The 24,284-nt window shown below is 40.8% G+C and overlaps 1 protein-coding gene across 14 annotated transcripts in view; it reads right to left on the bottom strand.

Moving 5' to 3' along the window:
• Nucleotides 1-338: 338 nt before the first annotated feature.
• Nucleotides 339-24,284, bottom strand: part of PPP1R13B (protein phosphatase 1 regulatory subunit 13B) — a 139,304-nt gene continuing 115,358 nt past the window's right edge. For 11 of the 14 annotated variants that reach the window (XM_074996410.1, XM_074996409.1, XM_074996419.1 and 8 more), the window contains 9 exons: nt 23,907-24,065; nt 19,052-19,221; nt 17,462-17,963; nt 15,644-16,395; nt 13,651-13,788; nt 13,434-13,567; nt 6,270-6,436; nt 5,056-5,255; nt 339-1,021 (listed from right to left, as the gene is read on the bottom strand). In XM_074996410.1, the coding sequence (XP_074852511.1) occupies nt 980-1,021; nt 5,056-5,255; nt 6,270-6,436; nt 13,434-13,567; nt 13,651-13,788; nt 15,644-16,395; nt 17,462-17,963; nt 19,052-19,221; nt 23,907-24,065 (2,264 nt within the window). In that variant the 3' untranslated portion in view covers nt 339-979. Of the gene's footprint in view, nt 1,022-5,055; nt 5,256-6,269; nt 6,437-13,433; nt 13,568-13,650; nt 13,789-15,643; nt 16,396-17,461; nt 17,964-19,051; nt 19,222-23,906; nt 24,066-24,284 lie in introns of those variants that run through there. The other 3 variants (XM_074996411.1, XM_074996412.1, XM_074996418.1) reach the window with 2 other exon arrangements.

Genomic DNA, 24,284 nt, shown 5'->3' with positions numbered 1-24,284 from the left:
CCATCCATGCACACATACAAATCCTTTAGTCAGACTGCAAATCCACTCTTTTGTTCCAAACAGACAAGTTTACAGGTGAGTAGGACCTATAACTTAGAGGTAAACTCATAGTACAACAATTATGAAGAAAATGAACAAGTTAGTTAGTGTTTGGGGGTTGAAGTATACAAAACACTGTTTGGATTCTTTAGCTTATCATTTAAATGCAAATCTAGATTCTACCATTGCTAAATCTTCCGTGTGGCCTTTGTAAAGGTTATCTAACACTATAGTGGCACAGCTGCAGCTCTGCTCCCATGATGCTTCCTCCAGTGAGTGAAGAGGATTTCCCATTGCTATAGGTACACTACCTCCTGAGGCAAGAGCTGCATATGCAGGAGGAATTAGGTCAACCTGTTATCCAGGATGTATAATAGTTCACAGTTCTGAGCAATATACCCAAGTTGACTTAAGTGTTGTACGTTGACTAGGCCCTGAACGAGGATTTAGAGGTGTTCTCAATCCTAGAGCCTTGGTGGCTGCTTTTGTGCATTTAGCATATGACAATCGCTGCAGCACACATGTAGTTAAGTCAGTAAAACTCAACATTCAGTGGTGTCAAAAATATCCAGAATTTTGACAGACAGTTATTGTGGGACTAGAATAGACAGGACAGCATATCTGCAATTTGCAAATGACACTTGTGAACATTTTAACACTACATTTTTCTGCCTATAAGAGTATTTTTGGTATTTAGAGTAAAACTGACAAATACTGTAAACTGCAAGTACCTCTCCCACTCAGTGATGAGTTACATGGAATGGTCTTCATTTACAAAATGCAGTTTTTTAAATCCTTGACTCCTGCCCAGGAAGGAGAGAGCACCATTACCAACACAGATTATACATTTTATTTCTCCAGTTGAAACGTGATAGAAAAGGATGACTCCGGTGTGGGTTTAAGCTTTCAGTTACCAGCAACGTATTGCACTGCCAAAAATTCAAGCAAGGGTTCGCTGCCTAGGTTTTATTCTTGGATATAGCTGCAAAACAAACAAATCAAAGGTTTAGCTGTGATCTCTAGAAAATCAAGACTAACCTATACCACTTCCATCCACACAGCTACTTCAGATTACATGAATGGATTGTAAAGCAAAAAGGGTAAGACATTTCACTGACTTGTCCTCTGGATGTATTTCTTTAGATTAAAAGTGATGGGCTATTTTGTACAATTCAAGAGGTGACTGTTTAGGTTTGAGTTTCCCCGTTGCTAACTGTTAGATTTACCACCCTTCTGAGGATAAAGAAATTGTCATTCTGAATTAGATCAGTGTCCTGTCTAGCTCAGAATTCTGTCTGCAACAAGATAAAAATGCTTTTAATGAAAAGATGCAAGAAGCCTCTACGCAAAGGAAATTTCTTCAATCCTGTTAACTCCTCCTGTAAATGTGCTCCTTATACTTGGGTCACTCTTACATCCTACTAAGGGTATGACTATAATGAGCAGAAAATTGACCTGGTCAGGGTCAATCTTCTGGAGGTCAATTTCACATGCATAGTAGGGATGTAAGAGAATCGAATTATCTGGGGTTGGCAGTCAACCCCTGTACTCAAGACCACCAGAAGTAAGGTAGGTCAACAGATTTTTTTTTTCCCTGTTGGATTTCCCTCTGTGAGGATGGCCTAGGTAAGTCAATTGCAGATAAACTGAGTCTAGCTATGCAAGTGCCATAACGAACTGCATATCTGTCATTGACTTACAGGCCTAGCGTAGAACTGGCCTAACTCTTGACTTCTCCTAGGGTAGTGAATTCTACAGGCATAAGAACTTTGATGCCACTCAGAATAAAGAGCTCAAAGACCACCACACACCTTTGCCCAGAAATGTAATACAATCAAGTCCTTTTGCAAACAGCTCGATGAGAAGCTTACTCAACCCAAGGACATTCTATATGTTTCCTAAGATACACCAATAAGGGACCTAGCAAGCCCCCCCCATTTAGCCATGGTGCACTTAGTGAAGGAAACCAGCCTCCAGAAAATATGATGTACCTGTAACAGCCTTGCCAGCATGGGTGTCACCTTCACCCCAATACCACTACTATTTACAATAATGACATTGCTGCCTGCCTAAAATATCTACAAGACAATGGACAACACTCGTATCTACTCCAAACACATTTCATCTTTACTTATTCAACATCGTTTTATCCAGACCAGAAGACCAAGGATGACTCCATAAAGGTGGCCTATGAGGAAGCTGGCCTGCAGCAAAATATTCTGGACAAGTGCACCACACAGTAAGATAAACCTGAGATACATCAGTGACATTTTCATCCTCTGGAAGATCGAGGAACTCCCTCAAAGTGTCATTACAACTTCAACCAGCACCCATCCTTAAACTATCTATAACACCATGACCAGCTTCAACAGTGGAAACCTACAGACAATTATATACAAGAAACCAACAAAATGGCATACCTACCCTCCCAGATCTCGTAACCACCCCAAAGACATCAAGAAACTGATCTACAGCCAGATACTCAAATATCACAGCACATATTCTGATGAAAGACCAATGTATACACCACAATGAACATAAAATCAACTTAATCAAATAAGGACACTCCACCAGAGATGCAGACTGCACCATGGAAATGGACACCAACATACACCAAGAGAAACTGCCACAACATGGAATCCTCTGCAACGGCACTCCCTTATTTGTCTTACCTACTGCCACATTCTGGACCCCAAACAATCTTAAGCTATCGTCAATGGGGACCACAGCCTGCAACAGATCTTTCCTAACCCCTGTCTTCTGGCCCATAAACAATCCCCCAATCCCTCCAAGTTTATGATGAAAAGTAAGCTCCACACAGACCAGGGTACATGATTTCAAAGTGGCACCAGACCTTGCCAGAACAACAGATGCAAAAACCTAAAGATACATCTCCAATGCTTTGAAGATCATCACCCCAATACAACATATCTTTTAAAATGCCCCAACAGTAACTAAATAGGTGAAGTAAGATACTAACTAGATTTTCAAATGAACTTGACCAGAAAGGTAACACACCATATCACTGATGGGTGAACACTATTCACAAAGCAAATCAGCATGAATTTGACCTCCCAGTCCTCATCTTCAAAGGAAACCTGCACAACATCTTCACACAATGAGTCTACACGGGCAGCTTTTGTCAACAAACCTCACCAAGCATTTACTTAGTTAAAGCGCTCTGTCAGATTGTGGCCAAAACTCAGCTGTTCTGTCAGCAGTGTCATCCCTGTACTCGATCAGATATAATGCTTCTGTTGACAGTGTTTTGTCAACTGTGTGCGTGTGCATGCGCACACGCACAGACACTTGTGTTGACAGGGCTTCCATTTCTCTGGGCAGCCCTGTCTGCAGAGCTTCTGGGCAGCCATTCTGTCAAGAGAGGGCCAGGCAGGGCAGTCTGGCTGCTCTTTCAATCTGTTTTTTTGTGTAGAGGTTATCTGTTGACAGAAGTACTGCTGAGGTTTCTCTGCTGCTCGTGACCTTTGTCAACAGCTGCTGCCAGTGTAGACATGGCCTGGATATATGGCTTTTTACAACACTTTCTTTCCGTGTGCACACCCCACCACACACGTTTTCCCTTTCTTTCTCTTGTTTGACTGGAGTGGCATTAACAACTCGCTTCACCTTGAATAATCCCCTCAAATGTGTTAGCTACTTACGTTAAACAATGTTTTACCTTGTAAGTAGCCATGACACAGACCCTTTTGAGACCTGAGGAGCTCTGTACATATGAAGTCTTGTCCCCTTCACCAAGGGTTGGTCCCCCCCCCCCCCAAAAAAAAAAAAAAGTATTACCTCACCTACTTTGCCTCTATCCTGGGACCAGCATTGCTACACAAGCATTCAGTCCCGTCTTTTTTATAGAAGCATTTTTATTATGTGTATACTATCACCTATCTAAATTCTCTCCAAACACTGCACAGGGGCACAAGGTATCCTCCCCAGAGCTGAATTCAAGCACTGGCAATAAAGGGACAAGGAAGCGTAAAATAGTATGATGTGCATGGTGAACACTTGTCAGAGGCACCCACTCTGGAGCACCCACAGGAAAACAGCAGGCACTGACAACCTGCCTGCCTATCAGTGCCTCCCACCAGTAGCCCTACCAAACAATGCCTCCTGCACCCCCGCTCCCCCCACCACCTCATGAATGAGTTGTTCTGTGGCCTGAAGGAGTTGCTGGGGGGAAAGTGGGGGAGGAATGAGGACAGAGTGCACTTGGGAGGGGGCAGAAGAACAGTGGGAAAAGGGAAGTGGGGGGCTGTGGGAAAAGGGGTGGAGTGGAGGCAAGGTCAGGAGCACAGCTAAGGGGAGCACCCCCAGTATATTAAAATGTCAGCACTTACGTACCCTGTTGTCCTGTCATCTGTTATAGTGTATGAGGTCTCTTACCTAAATGACTTAACTATGTTTAGTTCCATCCTTCAGCAGGGGGCACTAAACAGGTATAATTTTACACCATTTTATGCAACCAGAAGGTGGAAGTGTACCAGTTGCACAATTCTGATCTGCATTTTGACCACATCAGGCTTCTGAGCAGGTGAATAAACCTGTGTTTTGAAACTCCCACCAGGAATTATCCATGCCCCAGAGTTGTTACACTCCAGTTGTTTAAATATCTTCTTATATCAAATACCAAGGTCACACACAACAGTATACTTACGGTGCTAGTTTTATCCCTTAGTTTAATTTCATGAAAAATCATTAATATTTTAAAAGATCAATGAAATTATAACCTTTAAAAAACCTTCAGGCATCTTAACAATTACTGTTCTTTTTATACTCTCTTGTCCTAACTAGTTTTCCTTTTTCTACAGTAATAATGCTTAGAGAAGATGTACTCGGGCCCAGGAAAGAGGACTGCCTTCCTTATGTGACTCTGCAGCAATGATTTACCTAGAAGTTGAATTGATGGGTTCTGGAGGAAATTTCTTTGGCAGAAGACAAGAGGGAAAGTGTAACAATAGGCAGAGTTCCAAGCAAAAAGGAAGAAAGAAGCTTTAAGTAACTTACCCCCAAAAGATTTTTAGGCACATAGCCTTCTTTATCATTGAGGCGAGCCCACCACCATTCTGTTTCATTATCATCCTTGCGTCTTAGAATAGTAATGGCATCTCCTTCATGGAATGACAACTCATCATTATTCTGGGCTTCGTAATCCCACAGACCATACACAACTCCTTTATTCATGACTCCCAACTTCTCCTGTACTCCTGTTACCAAGGAATAAAAGGTAAACAAGACAATTAAAGGTGGTAAAAGTACCTTGACTTTCTCTATTTGGGATTTTGGGCCCTCCTCTCCAATGGGATATGCTAAGAGACTTTCATTCTAACACAGTTTAAGACTGTCACTATTTCCATTATAAAATCATTTTTCCACCTGCAATTTAACTGGCACATAAAACTTGATATAGCACAACAGCGGTCATAGATGGTTGGGAAAATTTTTTTTATTGCACATGCGTGAAAATTTGACGTTAGTTGAAATAAGAGTGCAAATCACTCCTACTAGTCTCACGTGCATTCTCTAGCAGCAGTTTAGAGTTTGTCGTCTTGTCCAATCTAGTAATTGCAACATTTATTGTATGTATCACCACTGCAAATCTGCCTACAAGGGTATGGTAAAACCCTAATGGAATCTTTACACTCTTTTTGGTGCAAGTTAGAATCTGAATTTAACTTCTGCTTCTAGAAAGATACTTCTCTTCTGATATGCACTAAACTTAAAAGCTATAGGTCATCTGCTTCATTAATTTCATAAATAGATGAATAAACTATTCATAATAAGGGTGAAGATCTAGATGTATTTTAATTGCTTATGTGGTCTGCTATAAGTTTGGCATATTTGACAATTTCATATGAAATTTACATGGCATCACCCTTCTAATTCCCAAACCTTGTCATTAAAATGAAAGAGAAGTTTAAAAAATCATGCCCAATGCCACAGGGAGCTAGTAAGTGGACTTGAAAAGGGAGGAATGACATGATTAACACCACCCAAAAATACTTTGGCACCACTATTTTCAGTGGATCAGAGTTTGTATGTGTGTTGGGCCGGGAGTGGGGGGCACATGACACACACATTATTCATTTCAGAGACCTAAAGTGAGGATATGAAACTTAAACTAGCACTGCTTAGGACAGAGATGAAAAAGACTGAATTATAGGGAAGTTACGAAGGTTTGTAAGTGGGAAAATATCAAGCATACACACTTTGTAACCTACCATACAAAAACTGAGAACACTGAATATAACTTTCCTCCATCTCCTCACACTTGTCCGCAGCAGTTTCTATATCACTTATAGTTGAAGCAAAAATTGCTGCTCCAGATTCTACAAGTAGTTTACAGAGATGAACACTATTGCAAGAAGCTGCACAATGCAAAGGTGTCCTGAAACAAAGCGAACACTTAGACATCAAAATGGGCCAGTAACCTAGAAATCCAATCTGAAACAAATGGTTTGGTCAGCCTTAAAAAGAAGGACTTTTGAAGGAATATCAAGTTTTTATTTAGGCCACATTCACCACATAAAAGTTAAATAACCTAGGTGAAATTCTGACACCCCCCCCATGGAAGCCAAATGGGACAAACAGATTTTAACAAGAAGGGAATAGTTTCATGGCATGTTGCGAGGTTGCAGTATGTTAGATTTAACAGGCAGAGAAAGACTTGTGCTGGCAAAAGAATAGATGGCAGGGCAAGAAAGGTGCACAACAGCATAGCTTAACAAGCTCGTTAAGAGTCCTTGCATTCATTACAAAAGTGTGGCAGGACAGAGAAACATTAGCCATGTGCCCAAAACCAAAGATTTTTTTCCCCTAGCATTATATCAGTGTGCTCCATGCATGTGCCCCCACTCTTGCTCTGAAGCTGTAAAAGGAGGTTGCCACACTGCACAATATCTTGCAAAGGCATGCACAGAGCCTTATGCCAGTGCTCTGCAGGTGTCAACAACAGAAACATCCTCAAGGAAGGTGATCAAGGCTAACTGATTCTTGGGGCCCATGCTGTCACACTGCTCTCAAGAGGCAAGCTGTGTAGCATTGAGCAAAAGAGGGTACATATTGAGCTCCATTTTGACAGCTCAGTAGATATGGCCTTTTTTTTATTCTTTCCACACGAGACAAAATATCTAGATTTCTTAAATGACTTCATCCTTAGGAGGTAAAAGGCAAGGGCCCCATGCACTTCCAAGTAATGTTATATTATCTGTTCCCATTGGTATGTGGTTTAGAGTCAAACACAAGAAATGAATACCTCAGTTAATGAGTGACAGCCTACTTAAGGATGCACATCAGATGCAGTCTCATGAATAAATTATTTTTGTGGGAAGCAGCAGGGGCAGGGGGGACAGAGCTGGAAAAAACAGGGTCAGATCCCAGGCTGGTGCAGGTTTTGCTATGGGAGGGCAAACTGTAATCAGTCTTTTCAAGAATCAAGATATGACTGGGTATGAAAACAGTGTGTGTCTACTGGGAGGTGGGACCCACTGATGGCTTCCAGGTGTATATTAAGGGAAGCGAGAGACAGTCCTGTACATGTTAAGGATAAAATAAAACCAAAGACACCCTGAAAGCTTAAACGAAAAGGGGAAATTTTCTGTTGGTCAGAACATAAACCATTTCCACTTCACCAAGAGCAATTTCTTTTACGAGTCCCTCCTACAGGTGCTGAGCATGTCCTTTCTAGTTCTGGTGTTGATTCAGATGCCATGCTCTCACATACAGGGTACCTAGATTGGGGAGGCAGTTCTCCCCCTACTCTGAATCAAGCAGTGTCTTGAGGTAAAGAAGAGGCTGGGCTGACAACTAATAGCTCTGGGTACCAAAACTAATGGGTCCAACCCAGCACTATGAGAACGATACGAGCCTTGCCTTGCCTGATTTTCTTCAATACCCTCAGTAACAGGAATCAGAGAAAAGACATACCTCAGGACCCACACCCGTCACATGAGAATAGCATCCCTCAGTGAACTCAGGCCTCCCTGCTCTTTGCTTCTTTCTCATGAGTCACACACCTTGCCCATTAATGCCTACTATAAAAACGAGAAGTCCTGTAGCACCTTATGGACTAACTGATTTTTTGGAGCATAAGCTTTTGTTGGCAAAGACCCACTTAGTCACTTCTGCCTACTGTGTTTGGTGGAGCCTGACACTCTCTGATTGTTGAGAGGCAGATGACAACAGGTATACCAACACTTTCACAAGTACAAAACACTTTTCACCCTGCTTGGTGTAATTGTTTCACGTGTCTGCCAAAGTTTCTGTAGTTTTGCTGATGGCTTTGGTGAGCACCTTTCTAAATGGTTCTGAGCTGTGCAGAATGTCTAGCAGTGCATACAGGGATTTCTGGTCCTCTCTCAGGAGAATGCTCAGTTTAAAAGGGTGACATAGGCATTAAGTCCTAGAAGGTACGACAGGGAAGCAGAAATCTCTGCCTTGTTGGGGGAAGGAGTACAAGTTCACCCGCATGAGGATGCCTTCTTCCTGGTGGTCCTCTCTTCCAGATTGTTGTGACTTTTAAGGGTGAGGGTGCTCTTCCTCCACCTTGGGAATCATATACCTGCAAGGCTTCTCTTTCCCATAACATGGGTAAATTAGATGACAGTGTCTTGAGTTTTCCAGGCCCCAATACTGCCATTGCCTGACCTCATATACTCCCGCTGCGGTAAAGGGTTCTTCATTGCACTGGAGTACTGAGACACTCGGGCTAATAGAGATACCTTGGTCTGAAATCAATCATTGCAAGACACCCTCTGGAAGTAATCCTGCTACTGGACACGAGACTCCAGAGTATCACAAAACAAGCAGTCATGTAGCACTTTAAAGACTAACAAAATCACCTTTTAGGTGATGAGCTTTTGCGGGGCAGACCCACTTCTTCAGGTCTGGAGGTATGCCATTTCCAGTACAGCACTGATGGTTTTATAAGACAGAAAACCAAAAAAAGTTGAAATAAATACTAACAAATCAGATACATAGGACTGAAGTGGGGAGGAAGGGAGTGAAATATTGAGTGTCCTCCCAGAGATCGTTACGAATATCAAAGGTAGGGAAGCTGTCTTTGTAAGGTGTGCAGTAATTCCTATGTCTATTAAGGCTAAGCCTCAATGTATCGAATTTGAGCATAAAAGGCAGTTCACATTTTTCCCTTTGTAATCTGCTGTTAAAGTCTCTTGTAAGATGCATACTCTCAGGTCTTTAATAGTATGTCCCACTCCACTGAAATGCTCACTGACAGGTTATGTGTATTCAGCTTCCTACTGTCTGCTTTGTGTCCATTCATTCTTTGGCAAAGTGATCGTCCAGTTTGTCCAACACACATAGCAGAGGGGCATTGCCAGCACACGATGGCATATATAACATTGACTGAGATACAGGAGAAATGTGCCCCTAATCCCACAATTAATGTGGTGAGGTCCAGTGATGGTATCTCCAGAATAAACGTGGACAAAGTTGGCAATGGGTTATGTTGCAAGGAAAAGCTCCAGGATTAGTATTAGTGTGGTTAGGTGGTTGTCTGTAGGAGAGAGCAGAGAGGATTCCACAGAGATTTTAACAACCTGTACCCCACCATCAATCTCAGCCTTGACCATTCCACACAAGAGATCCATTTCCTCGACACCACAGTACAAATCACTGATAGCCAGACTGATACCACTCTCTACCGGAAACCCACTGACTGCTACACTTACCTGCATGCCTCCAGATTCCATCCAGCACACACCATGCAATCCATCGTCTATAGTCAAGCCCTTAGATACAATCACTCCGCTCTAATTCTACTTACAGAGACCAAAAACTTCAAGATCGCTGTCAAGCATTCATAAAACTTAATACCCAGAAACCAACAATTTCAAGATAGGCCCAAGAAGGTCAATTACAGAACACCACTTGTCATTACCTATAGCCCTCAGATCATATCCCTGCAGTGTGTCATCAACAACCTACAACATATACTGTAACATGATACTACACTCCGAGAGGCCTGTTCTCGCCTACAGACAGACAACCACCTAATCTCAGGAAAATTCTCATTAGCAACCACAGGTCATACCACACTAATACTAATCTTGGAACTTCTCTTTGCAACATACCCTGTTGCCAACTTTGTCCACATATTTATTCTGGAGATCCTATCACTGGACCTAACCATGTTAATTACAGGATTGGGGCACGTTCTCCTGTACCTCAATCAATGCTATGCCATCATGTGCCGGCAATGCCCCCCGGCTATGTATATTGGACAAACTGACTAATCACTTTGCCAAAGAATGAATGGACACAAAGCGGAATCTGAATAAACATAAACCTGTCAGTGAGCATTTCAATGGAGTGGGCCATAGTGTTAAAGATCTGAAAATATGCATCTTTTAACAAACAGGCCGTATCCACACTAGCCCCAATCTTCGAAATAGCCATGCAAATGACCAATTTGAAGATTACTAATGAGACGCTAAAATGCATATTCAGTGCCTCATTAGCATGCTGCTGGCCGCAGCTCTTCAAAATTGCCACTTTTCTCTGCTGCACGGCTCGTCCAGACGGGTCTTTTTTGAAAGGACCCCACCAACTTCAAAATCCACGTATTCCTATCTGCCAGAGAGGCTGCTGATAGGAATAAGGAAATTTCAAAGTTCGCGGGTTCCTTTTGAGAAGGATTCCTGTTTGGATGAGCCGCACTGCAGTGAAAAGCAGCAATTTTGAAAAGCTGCGGCGAGCAGCATGCTAATGAGGTGCTGAATATGCATTTCAGCACCTCATTAGTAATCTTCGAAATGGCCTTTTGTATGGCCATTTTGAAGATTTGGGCTATTGCAGACATAGCCAGAGACTTTAACAGCAGATTACAAAGGTAAAAGCATGAACTGCAGTTTATGCTCAAATTCAATACACTGAGGCTTGGTCTTAATAGACAGAGGAATTACTGCACATGTTACAAAGACAACTTCCCTACCTTTGATACTCATAATAATCTTAGGCAGCACACTTAATATTTTGCTCCCCTCCTCCCCACCCCTTGCATTCCCCCCGTTCAATCCTATGTATCTGATTTGTCAGTTTTTATTTCTATTTATTTTGGATCTCTGTGTTATAAAACAGTGCTGTACTGGAAATGGCATACCTCCAGATCTGAAGAAGTGGGTCTGCCCCATGAAAGCTCATCGCCTAAAAGATTATTTTGTTAGTCTTTAAAGCGGTACAAGGCTTCTTGTTTTGCCAGAATACAGATTAACATGGCTACTTCTCTGTTACTATTCAGAATATCACAATGACTCTAGTTCCATAAATACAATTACGTCACCTGCTTCTGAGAAACAGGCTGGAGGCAAAAGGAGTAATTTCTGTAACTCAGGCCATTGCTGCAGAGAGAGCCAGAGCCAGCAGTGCTATGGATCAGCCATAGCCCAGAGCTGGCTGCCAAAGCCCAGGACTGGATGGCTGAAACCAGGAGTCAGTGCCCACCACTGTGTGGCTGGAAACAGCACTCATTGTGGTGTGACCAGGCATCAGCACCCTAGGTCAGCTCCCATTAGCATGTTGCTGGATCCTGGGAAGAGAGCTGTTAATTGGCACCTGCTGCTGTGAAGCTGAGGCAGGGTATCAATGCCAGGGGCTGAGGATGTACAGCTGGAACTTGGATCCAGTGTCTGCCACTTCTCATCCAGAACTGGGGCTAAGGGCTGAATGAAGCTCTGTGACCAGGGGCTGGAGTCTGCACCTGCCGCCTTGTGGCCAAAGGCAGAGATTGGCTCCCAAAGCCCTGTGCTTGGAATCCACTGCTGTGTGGCTAGGGCTGGTGCCTGAGGACTAGTCTGCTGCCTCACAGATGGAACCAAGAGCCAGAGACTGAAGTCCTGAAGCCAAGGCTGTGTATCCAGATTCAGGGGGGTTAGTACCTGCTGCCCTGTGGTCAAAGCCCAGGACCACATGTTCCAGTTCCCAAAGCTCCACTTATGTAGCCTGCGGCCCAAACTCCTACACCCAGCATGGGTCAAGGACTCACCTTGTTCCTGCAGCAGCATGTCTCATCTGTCTCCATGAGTGCAGGGCAGTACATTCAGGAGCACTAAGGAGTGAGGGGGCGGTGCCGATGCTTTGCCTCCTCCATCATCACTCAGGAGACTGTCATGGCTGCACAAAAAGCCCTGATGGCTACACACAGCCACAGTGGCCAAAGCTGAGAAATGCTGAACTAGAAGATGGTAAGAGTGAGTGAGTGTGTTTGTGTAAATGGGATTGTAGTGTGTGCTAGAGGAATAGAAGGGCTCCATACACTGGCAAGTTTGGAAAACCTGACCTTCTGAATAGTACACAAGTTTAGGAAATCTAACCCCATGAATATATCCTAAATAGATTAAAAGCATGAAGACTAATTTAAAAGTCACCTCCTAGGAAAGCTTCAGTAGTCAGCACAAACATAAAACTTGATCCTAAGCCTCGAGCAATAAGTAGTAACTAAGGTGGTGGTACGGCAGCCCCAGTGCACAGCATGAGAAGAATGAAGGCACATGTTAGAATTAAACAGACACTAGGGAAAAATCTTTGGTCCTGGGCATATGGAGCACATGCAAAAACCGGAAATGTGTTACACATATGGGCCAGTATCCAAAAAACTATGGGCCATATATTAGGATTAAATTTTTTTAAATTTTCCCTTTTTAAAAATCAATGGAAAGTTTTAAAAAAGTGATGACACAAAAAGCACCTTATAGAAAAGTATATATATTCACATATTTTTAATAAAGTAGTTTATTACTAATACTGTAAAATTATAATAATTCATGGACAAAGAATCCATGAAGGTAAAACCACTTTTGTATAACCACTGTGTATTTCAAAATTATTAAACATATCAGAGACAAATTAGAACTATACAGTTAAATATAAACAAAATATAATAGCATTTATTATTTGGAAGAGTGTGCACATTACATGTAGGTGAACATTTAGTAAAATGTCATGAATTTCAAGGCCTAAGTCATTAAGACTATGTCCACGCTAGAGACCTTACAGGTGTACTGATGCAGATGCAGCACTATAAAATTTCCCATATAGCCACTATGTGCTGACATGAGCTCTCCTTGTCAACATTATTACCCCCGAACCCCCCCATAACCAGTACTAGCTGTGCGGACAAGAGTGCACAACCAACGCTTTCATCAATGTAACTTCCATCAGTTGGCACAGTGGAGAGGTGTTTGTATGTGTGAGATCACTGAGCGACATGTTTTATCAATGAAAGTGCCTAACAATTTGCAAAAAGTCATTTTGGTAAATATATAGTAGTCTGATCCCTAGACAGCTCTTCACTAAGTTTCACTTTGAAAACGCCTATCAAAACTGACTGAATTTGACTTTGAAGTTAAAAGTGCCAGCATGCTTACCATCCATCACTGTCTGCTGCATTCACATTTACACCAAAATCAAGCAGGAACTTTACAATGTGGTGGTGGCCAGCACACACGGCATTATGCAAAGGTGTAATTCCTTCATCATTGGGTTTGCTGGGATCATCAACCTATGGGGAAAAACTGAAATACTTAAGCCCAAATCATTTCTTTCATGGAAAGAACATGAAAGACTAAATTTAGAGACGTTCACCTCATAAATGATCCTTTGTACCAAATCAAATTCTCCCTCTAAAGAAGCATCAAGAAGGAGGGCTAATGGGTTGAACTTTACCCTCAAACCATGACCAGTTCGTTCAGAGTTAGGTTTCTTCAGGTTGGTACGTTTAGTCTGAGCAGAGGAAAAAGGAGATGTCACCCCAAGTTGCATAAATGTCACAAAAAACATTCAATTTCATTTTAACTAAACAAGCATTAAAGTGCCCTAATGTGCTGATTAAGATCTGTCAGCATTTCCATTATAAATATTAGAGATAGATACCCAACCCTGAAAATACTAATTTTATTATGTGGAAATCTGAAGGTTACTTCAATATAAAAAGAGATTACTGTTAGAATGGGTGGAAATTACAGTGGGTTAATACTTTGCTAATTTCTTCATCTATGAATACCATTTTAAATCCCTCTGGCATCACAAACAAAAGCAAATCTGATGGGATCCTCCTGATCTCTAGCAAGTCTTTGGTTTCATTACAAATTAAATACTTCAGCACGAATGGCAGCCCCTGCTCATGAAGATCTCAGGTTTGCAGTAGGGAAGGGAAGCTTGCACAGCACTAATCTATTTTGTGCTTTTTTTCTAGGCAGTGGTTTCAGGAGAAACAGGTTCACAAAATCTGAACCATTTTCAAATGTGTTTTGTTAGACAGTCACAGAGAGGTAGCCATGTTAGTCTGTATCTTCACAAAACAAAAAAGCAGCCCTGTACCACTTTGAAGACTAACACAATTTATTGGGCGAGGAGTGGATCTGTCTCACCCAAGCTCATCACCTACTAAATTATTTTGTTGGTCTTAGTGATACATGACCACTTTTTTGTTTTGTTAGACAGTATTTTCTATCACTCAGATGCATTCTTCCCAGGTACCAGCAAAATGTTTTATCAATTGTGCACTACAAGGACTAGAAGCTGTAGAGGGTTTGAAATGTGTGTTTTAAAATTACCGTTTACTTATGTTTGGGACAAAAAGATTACCTCCACCTTTCCCCACAAAACACCCCATACCTATTCCCATAGGGATTACATGCAAGGCCCTGTCTTCTCTTACCAAGTTGGAGCTAAGTTCTTCCGAAACATCCTTTGATTCTACAACAGCTTGAGATAAATGAAAAAGCAGGTGTGCTCATGTAGTCAATATGGAAGTGAATAATACACACATAGTAGCTAGTAATACTTTATATTCATTTTATTTTATGCTGTTCCCTCATTTTCAATTCTCAACATAGTGCAAGATTTCAAAAATGACAAATAGTCTTGTAGACATTGCCAGCCTGAAACTGGAATCATTGGTATTTGGAAAGGAGGCAGTTGGGGGTCTTAGCATCTGGGGAAGCATGGAGGAAAATTTAGATTGTGGGATAAGCACATTAGATGAATGCTAATTTATTTTAGCAGAAACAATGTTGGCATTTATGTTATTTTTAAGAAGTGTTAATTCCCCATTGAGAGGAATATGAATAGTTCACACCAGCCAGAGCTGTTTTTTCAGACTGTTTGCAGAACTAGGAAAACATCTTTGCAACATTTTCCACTCTGGTTCAGGTTTATTGTTACCTTCGCAACCTTGAGATCTGGAAACATTTTTTGAATTCAAGTCTGATTCTAGAATTCAATTCTTGGGAAGGGTAACTTCACGTAAATTTCTGCAGCTAGGGGATACACAGAACCCCTGAACACACATGACTGTCTACAAAACACGTGCATTATTTCTTTACTATCTAGCCAGAGTTACATACAAAGCAGCATTCATACAGAAACAGCATTTTTATCAGCTTCTCCATAGGAATCTTTTATGGTGCTGCATTCGTTTTCCTTTTATTCCTGTGACGTCATAAACTTTATGCTATAGTACATCATTTAGCATAATCTGTTCGTATTCCTGCAACTGTAGGAGTAATAGACCATACAGCTACTGTCAAAGGCCAAGGGTAATACAGAATACAACTTTATTTCTGTCATCACTTACTGGAGGAAGTGGAGGAAGAACAGCTGGTGGCACAGGTACTTCATCTTCTACTGAGCAGCTGACCTCAGGTATGGGACTTGGTGACTTCTCGGTGGAAGGAACAACAGCAGGATTGTTATTATTGTCTTCAGTTGTCTCAGATGTTTCATGAGTAGTTTCAGTGCTAATATGTTCCTCAGTGGCAGGAGAAGGTAATTCATTATCATTGGCATCTGATGAAGGAGGCGGTTCATCAGGAAGAGCAACTGTTGGTTGCAATGAAATTGGTTCTTCAATATTGCCATTGGTGCTAGTGTTTCCATTATCAACATCTGCCAACGTGCCTATAAAGTCCGGTGAGTTGCTTGGTTGATAAAAAGGAGCACTTTCTATTCCTCCAGCAAGTGTATTAAAGCGCTGATATAGTAACTTCTGTATATTTGGTCCACTGGGACCTTCAGGTTCAGTGATAGAACTACGCTTCTTTAATGGTCTAGGAGCATTGGCTAATTTTCTTCTAAGAGCTTCAAGATCAGCATCACTTTGATATCGTAGGGGAGAATGCACTATAGGTGTAAGCTTAGTAGGACTGAGAGGGCGAGGAATGTTTTCTACATTGGTATTTTCACCTGATGGTGGAATGTTTTCCAGCTCTTGATCTTTTTGAGTGAACTCAGGCAGAGGCTGTGATGTATGGGTGGGCAAAGATCCATGAAGAAATGGTAAAGGTGAAGGAGAGGTTGAGCCAGATTGTAGGACAGGTTTTCCATAAACTGAAGATGAGAAAATAAGAGTAAGGGACTGTTCTAAATTTATATCAGAAAGGTCATACAATAAACTGCTGGATGGCACTACTGCTGTTTGACCATAAATCAACACAGAAGAAAAAGACATCAATAGCTGGGTTATGTCATAGCTGAACATCTCATTGCCTGATCAAACTAGGATATCAATATTCATCTGTGAGTGACAGAGATATCTCTGATAGGCTACATCTACACTAGCCCCAAACTTCGAAATGGCCACGCAAATGGCCATTTCGAAGTTTACTAATGAAGCACTGAAATGCATATTCAGTGCTTCATTAGCATGCGGGCAGCCGCAGCACTTTGAAATTGACGCGCCTCACCACCATGCGGCTCGTCCCGACAGGGCTCCTTTTCGAAAGGACCCCGCCTACTTCGAAGTCCCCTTATTCCTTATTCCTACTTTGAAGTAGGCGGGGTCCTTCAGAAAAGGAGCCCCGTCGGGACGAGCCGCGCAGCGGTGAGGCGTGTCAATTTCGAAGTGCCACGGCCGCCTGCATGCTAATGAAGCGCTGAATATGCATTTCAGCACTTCATTAGTAAACTTCGAAATGGCCGTTTGCGTGGCCATTTCGAAGTTTGGGGCTAGTGTAGACACGGCCATAGAGTTATAAATCATTCATGGACAAATGGTAAGAGGAGGATTGGTCAGGAGAAAAACCTGCCAGACATTGTATTTCTTTAAATCAATCTCTGCAAAAAAATACTTGAATACAACATTTGACATTTAATATAACCCATATGGTACAAAAAATTAGTTTGTATTTTTTAGAAATAAAAGATGTCTCTCAGCACATGCCTACTTGCCATCTCAATAACTACAAATGGGGTTAAGTTAAATTGTGATGCCATACTGTTTGAGTAAAGAAAAAAAAAATCCCTTCTCCCCAAATTCAGGCAAGTTATTCAAACAAAATATATTTATAATAATCTCAATTATTTATTACAAACAGATCAAAAAACAGTCTACCAAGTAAATCTGACCTAAGAGTAGTCTATTTAATAGGGAAAGGCAATAAGTATATATTTCTACCTGCTTTTACTGATTTATTTAGAGTATTGTATACAGCCTGTTGATAATTCTTTGGTGGTGTTGCTTGTTGAAGATACATTGAGTAGATGGAACTGGAGTTCACTGTCTGAGGTCCTTTTCTTGGAGACTGAGGCCTTGATCCTTTATCAGCTAGAAAAGGCCTGATGGCCACAGTTAAAGGGAGCTCAGGCCGTCCATCTCCACCAGGAAATAAGGAGGGACCAGAAGGCTGATATGTAGGGCTAGGAGGTACAGAAATTCTCTGCTGTATCTGTTGTGATGAACTAGGTTGATGTATATTGCTTGATGGTGGTAATGGAACAGGTCTTTGTCGATTTGTTATACTGGAGCCAGGTCTTGGTAAGCTGCCATCCTTCCGCCTTTCCAGTGAATTTGTAGAACCTGCTCCTAAAGGAACAGGGCTTGGATAGGTTCCATAGTTTTGAGGCAACTGCTTACTTACACCAGTCATGGTGGGTGGCATTTTCCCTGGATCAAGGCCCTAAATTAGAACAAAAAGTAGCGTATGAAAATCTGGGCAGACTGCACCATATCACAAATAAAATCAAAATAACCCTGGGTAAAAACATGTGTATCTTAACTAGTTAGATTCATATTCCTAAAGAGCAAGGAATAAATTATACTTATTTACATCTATACACAATTATGAAGCATGTTTTTAGAAACCATATTAGACATCATGCTTCCAGGAGAATTTTGCACAGAAGACAAAGATCAAAAGGATTGCTGCATATTAGAAAGAGAAAAAAAGTACACACATCTTACAAGTCCAGTGTAAGATATCTCCAATAGTTATAAGTAAATATGAATGCAAACAAAAAAGCAGTAAACAGTATCTGCATCAGCAAAGGGCCCAATTTTCAAACTTGAGCGCTTAGCTTTAAAGCACTCAAATTTGACTCCCTCCCCTGGCCCCCGGTCCCTTACAATTGCACTTCAACAAAAGAAATTAAGATAAGGTTGTCGCTCTTTGGAGTTAACAGTCTAAGAAAAACATAAGCCACTGCAATGGTGCAAACACCAGAGGACACAAGAAGACAAAGGCAATGGCTGGCTCAGCATAGGATGGATTTGAAAAATGAGTGTTTTCTGGAAGGATTTTCAATGAACAGGGAGAAGAGATTGGTAGAAAAATGGGAAGTTATGCCAAGCATCATTAAGTGGCAGCATGAAAGGCATGAAACTGAAGAGAGAAGGCAAAACTTTTAAAGGGAAAGGAGAAATGGGCTTGAGGGAGAAGAGTGGGAGAGAATGAGAGTAGATGTGCAAGACTGGCAACACACAAGACCCTGAAGGTGAGTGAGAGGAGCTGAAACTAGATGTGATAAGAAACAAGAAGCCAATGAAGGAATCTGAAGAAGAGAGATAAAGAGGATTTTATTAGTAACATTTTTGATAAATGGAAGGGATGAAGTGAAACGAGAAAAGGCCCAAGGCAAACTCTGCCAGAGAGGCCAAAGACAATCAGAAGTTATAGCAAAAGTTTATAAAAATACTATAAACATTTGACAGACATTATGAGGTTACTGTTTTTTTATAAAATTAAAGAATACCACATACAAAACCCACCAGTTTATCAGTACTTCCTAATACTGAAGATGGCAAAGGCTGACTGGATACAGTGCCTTGCTTTAAAGCAGTATCCATGCTTGATTCCTTCCAGTCTGCACTGGAGATTTGAGATGGTTTTACCACAGGCGCTGAACTCTGTTTAAGCGTCGGCCAGTTTCCATCATTAGCTTGAAATAAAGGGGAAATTGTGATATTTATAATTATCGGTGCCCATAACTGTAAACAAGCAAAGCATTTAAATGTACTCTATTATTCAGATTATTTGGATGCCAAAAATCAAATAAGCTTTCATTAATGTCAGGACATGATCCAAAATACCAGCATAACCACAAAGAACAACAGGCTATTTCTTATCCTTTGACGTTCAAATTAATTATATTAAAATTAGCTCTAATGACAGTGAACATTTTGGTGCTAACTGCAATTTCAGGTATCCTATTCCAAAACTAAACTTTTTTTTTTTTAAAAAGTTTATTTATACATAGAAATATGCCATAAGCAGTCAGTATTTGTTAAATTTGGTGAATTACCAATATACAAAGCTAAATTCCGCAATGTATCGATTATACCACTGTTTATCCTGAGTAACTGAATTAACTTCAGTTGAGTTTTTCCAAATTTGTACCTGTAGAACTGCAATCTGTAGAACAGAATTTGGCCCAGAGCCTTTGACATATAAGTGTTAAGTGAAGACCTGTTACAGCTATGTGGTACAAAACATTAACCGCAGCAAGTGAAAAATCTCCCAAAGTAGACATGAATGTCTTTTTCTTTTCTTCCCACTATCCTTAGCGATTATAAATGTCTCCCCATTAAAATTTAATTTTTCAGAAATTAATCTTCAATTAATTGAAAATTTCAACCCACATGCATATTTATTCATTCCATGCAAAAATATTATGCTCAATTACATGTAAACTGAAGCAACCAGCCCTTGACTGAGTCCTTGATGCTTTAGTGTGCAATTTTGGTAACTGGCATAAACAATTCATTTTTCAGTTTTCCCTAACTAGGATAAAAGTTTTAAAACTACATGAAAGTTAGACCTATATTGTTAGGTTGTAAAACAGTTTTGAACTTGTACTTTGTTCTCCTGTCTAAAAGGTCATACTTCTGTTGCTTTACTCACTCTTTTCTATGAGGTGGATATGGTTGTTTTTGTCCCTCCCACTGCTCTGTAATGACCACAGCAAAACAATTTAATAGTAGTACTGATATCTTGTGGAAGAAGCACTTATAGAAGATAATAACTGAAATGCCACGTCTTATGTGGAGAAGGTAGGATTTACTGGGATTCCTGCAACCCCTATGAGGAGACCAATTGAAGGTCAGTGATATCCAGTGACAAAGCCTTCCACTTAATTTCAACGTTACAGAAAAGTTCTCTCATTTGGCCTCTCATTGATCGTATTTTCCATTGCCAGATATGTAACCACACATCTATTTTGTACAGTTCTTTTCTAAAAAAATCTGTCTGCTATCCCACAAATAGGTCACGTAAGGTTGTTATAGATAAAATGCAGTTAACATAAATTATTATTAACTTATTAACTTGAGCCACTTTTATTTAACATCCAAAGATGTTAGAATCTGGAGACTGTTCAGAAACCCATATTTCCACCAGGGCAGTCCACATTCAGAGTCTATCAATTCATTAATCTGTCTTTCCCATAATTATGTGGTCTATTTTCTATCCTTTACTCATTTGAAAATTACACTCTCTGCATGCTGAACTGCCCTCTGAATTATCTTTCCTAAACATGCTACACACAAAAAAATAACAAGAAGTCCTGTGGCACCTTACAGATGAACAGATATTTTGCAGCATCAGCTTTTGTGGGCAAAGACCCACTTCATCAGATGCATAAGTGGAATCACCTGATCAGCATCAAAAACCTGCAGAACACCTCAATCTCCCTGTATCAGAGGCGTAGCCGTGTTAGTCTGGATCTATAACAGCAACGAAGGGTCCTGTGGCACCTTATAGACTAACAGAAAAGTTTTGAGCATGAGCTTTCGTGAGCACAGACTCACTTCATCAGATGCTGGATCTAGGTTTAATTTTGCGAGATAATTACTTTGGAATCAGAATGCTTTTCTGATTGTTAATTTAATAAAGCAAGATTGTTGTGAATTTTATTGCCCAAAGCACGTGATATAACATACAGTTCAGAAACAGCTTTTCAGAGTTTGTAGCATGCCAAGAAGTGCTGTAATCAGGACCGATGTCAAGATCTGACACTCTCCATGAACTGTGCACCTTATTTTTAATATCATCATCTAGTTACAAAGAACAAGACCAAAAAATAGACAAAAGTAAAACATACTTGCCTCTTAAGTAAGGGCAAATTTTCTAAATGTGAACAATACATTGGATTAATATTTACTGCATGATATATCTAAGACGTTCTTTAATTCTAGCATGCTTGTTATGGTTCCATTTCTTAGATCAATTCCAGAAGTTCTTATAACCTATACATACACACACACACACTAAACAAAGGAACGAAGATTTAGTCATACACTTAGTATTTTGTAATGAAGAGAGAGGAGCACTAAACTTATTTAAAGGGTAAGAAACAGCAAGATATTTCACTCTTCCACACATGCACACAAGTTTAAAAGGAACACTCAAGGAGCTAGGCAGCTGCAAAAAACATGCACTGAATATAAAATTTCATCTTTAGAACTCTAGGGAGAATTGCACATATCCTTAGAATTCTAAGGTGAGAAATGGGAACCAAACACATTCAATCTCTGTCCCTCCACCTCTCTGGTCTCTCTTTTAGAGCTGGTCTATGGGTTGCTTCAATTTGCACTAAAAAGGCGTAAATTTTCGTCCACACTAGTGTATTGCACACCAACTAGCTTGTGCGGATCCTATTGGTGTGCATTAAAAGTTCCTCAGTGCCACTTAAAAGAGCAGTATGTTCATGTGCATTAGGGAACTTTTAGAGAGTGTCAGGAGGTCCACTTAGCGTGCAAGACACACTAGTGAGGACTAAAAATGTACAACTCTGTTGTGACCTATGACACTATATAGACAAATTCTTGGTTTTCTTCAGCTTCAGAATGCATCTAGTCAAAAATGCATGCCAATTATCATGCACCTTACATGGCACACACATTAATACCTCTGGCTATGTCTGCACCAGCCCAGAAGATCGACCTGCTCACGGTTGATCTTTCAGGGTTCAATTTTGCGTGTCTGGTAGGGACGTGCAAAATCGACCTCTCAGGGGTGCAGTCAACCCCTGTACTCCTTGCAAGATGAATCAGGACAGCCAGGTAAGCCAAATGCAGATACATTCATTCTAGATACACAACTGCCATAGCTAGAATTGCATATCTACAGTCAATTTACTTTACCTAGGGTAGATTTAGCCTGAACCAAGTGTCACACATTCAGCTAAACTGCAGTAACAGCCTAGAATTACAGTTCGAGCCAGTAGAAGCTGGTGTTGAAAGGTGCCAAGCAGCTGCTGTCTGATGCTCCCCCAACTAGATCAGAACAGAAAGGGAACAGCTGCTAGGAACAAGCAAACCCTGATATTGGCAGCAGCGGCAAGAATACTTATAGGCAAGGATAGGGCAAGAGGCATGCAATACTGGCCATAGGCTGCCCTAACTAGCAAGCGGACATCAAGTTAACCTAGTCCCCAAGAGGTCCCTGATGCCTTCTGCTCCTACCCAGCACTTTGTTACCCAGAATTCGCTCAGGAATATTTCCCCAGGACACCTTCACCAAACCAGGTGTTCCCTGCTTCACCTCCGAACATCAAGTTATCCTCCTGGATACTCCTAAGACTCCAACTATCAAGCTGCTTCCAACAAAGTTTGTGAACCCCAGCCATCTTCTTCAAATCCTTCCCTTCCCCACAGGCCTCCATCTTCTCATAGCCATGCCACTAAGCTTCCCCTATATTTCCCTACCTCAGGTGCCCCTATAAACCTGTTATCCCTGAGCCACTGCCTCCTACAGCATTCTCAGCACATGTGGCCTTCATCATCCACTCACGAACCCCCAAAAATTCAACTTTCCTTCAATATCCTTCAGCAACTACCACCAACTGTTGCCCAGCTTCTCTATCACACACATACACAATTTTATCTAATTAGCTGATTATTTTACTACTATATTCAAACAGTAACCATATACTGTAAACCAACAATCTGAAGATGGTTGCTTTCTCTATTACCATTATATTTGGGCTTTTTCCAGACCTTTGTATGCAGAGATTTCAGACCACCTGATAAACAGAAATCATGCTTTTGCCGTTTTACTTACCTCCTGCGATGTAGCAAGTGAATTGCACAACAAAAGGTGAAATTCTGGTCTCACTGAAGTCAGTGGAAATTTTGCCATTGACTTCATTGGGGCTGAGATTTCACCCCAGGACCAGAAATCAAATCTCCCAATTCCCAGTGCTGAATTCCATGTAAACCATTAGAACCTCACACAGAATTCTCTTTCTAAAGTAAACCTACAAATACTATGTCTTGTTAATTCCTCTAATTTATAGGTTGATAACCAATAAAAAGTTTCCAGTAATTTTTTTTGTAATCATTATTTCAGTATTTTCACCTAAAAAACTCATTGGGGCAAATTCATCCCTGGTGTAACACAAATGGCAATACCCAAGGGATGAATTTGCACCAAATCCATTTACTTCCTTTTGATCCCCAGGATTAGCCCCCTAAAAAGTGTACATTATAATAGAGTAACTGCTTCACGCCAGGACACAGCACAATTTCTAAAATTGCTGTTTAATATGCATCTGTAGGCATGAGCTCAGATGACCATATTAAAAACTGGCATTCTTAACTAGCCAGCTATCATCTATACACTCACAGTGCAAGGTGTCAGAAAGAGAAGGTGCCAGGCAGATGACAGTTTGAACAGCAGACTGAAGAGAGGAAGTGGGAGGTGACAGAATAGGATCCACTATTATGTCTAAATCAGAAATCTTCCAGGTTCCTGGAGATTTTTTCACACACCCATAGTCTGTCTCTAGAGAACACAGGCAGATTCAGTCACACAAAAAGAAAAAAGGGGGAAAAAAGTGGTGGAAAAATTACATATTAACCATGAAGAAATTAGAACAGAGAAATGCAGAGATAAATACAACACTTGAAATGTGAAAAAATCTTGAATGTGATTTTTTTAGCAATGGATAGACTACTTTCTTAAACAGCTGCTTTGAAAAATTTGATCTAAATAACTGTTATA

This window comes from Carettochelys insculpta, chromosome 6 (assembly GCF_033958435.1).
Source record: "Carettochelys insculpta isolate YL-2023 chromosome 6, ASM3395843v1, whole genome shotgun sequence".
Classification (NCBI taxonomy): domain Eukaryota; kingdom Metazoa; phylum Chordata; order Testudines; family Carettochelyidae; genus Carettochelys; species Carettochelys insculpta.
Note: the sequence above shows the minus strand (reverse complement) of the source record. Positions and strands in the feature narration are given on the sequence as shown.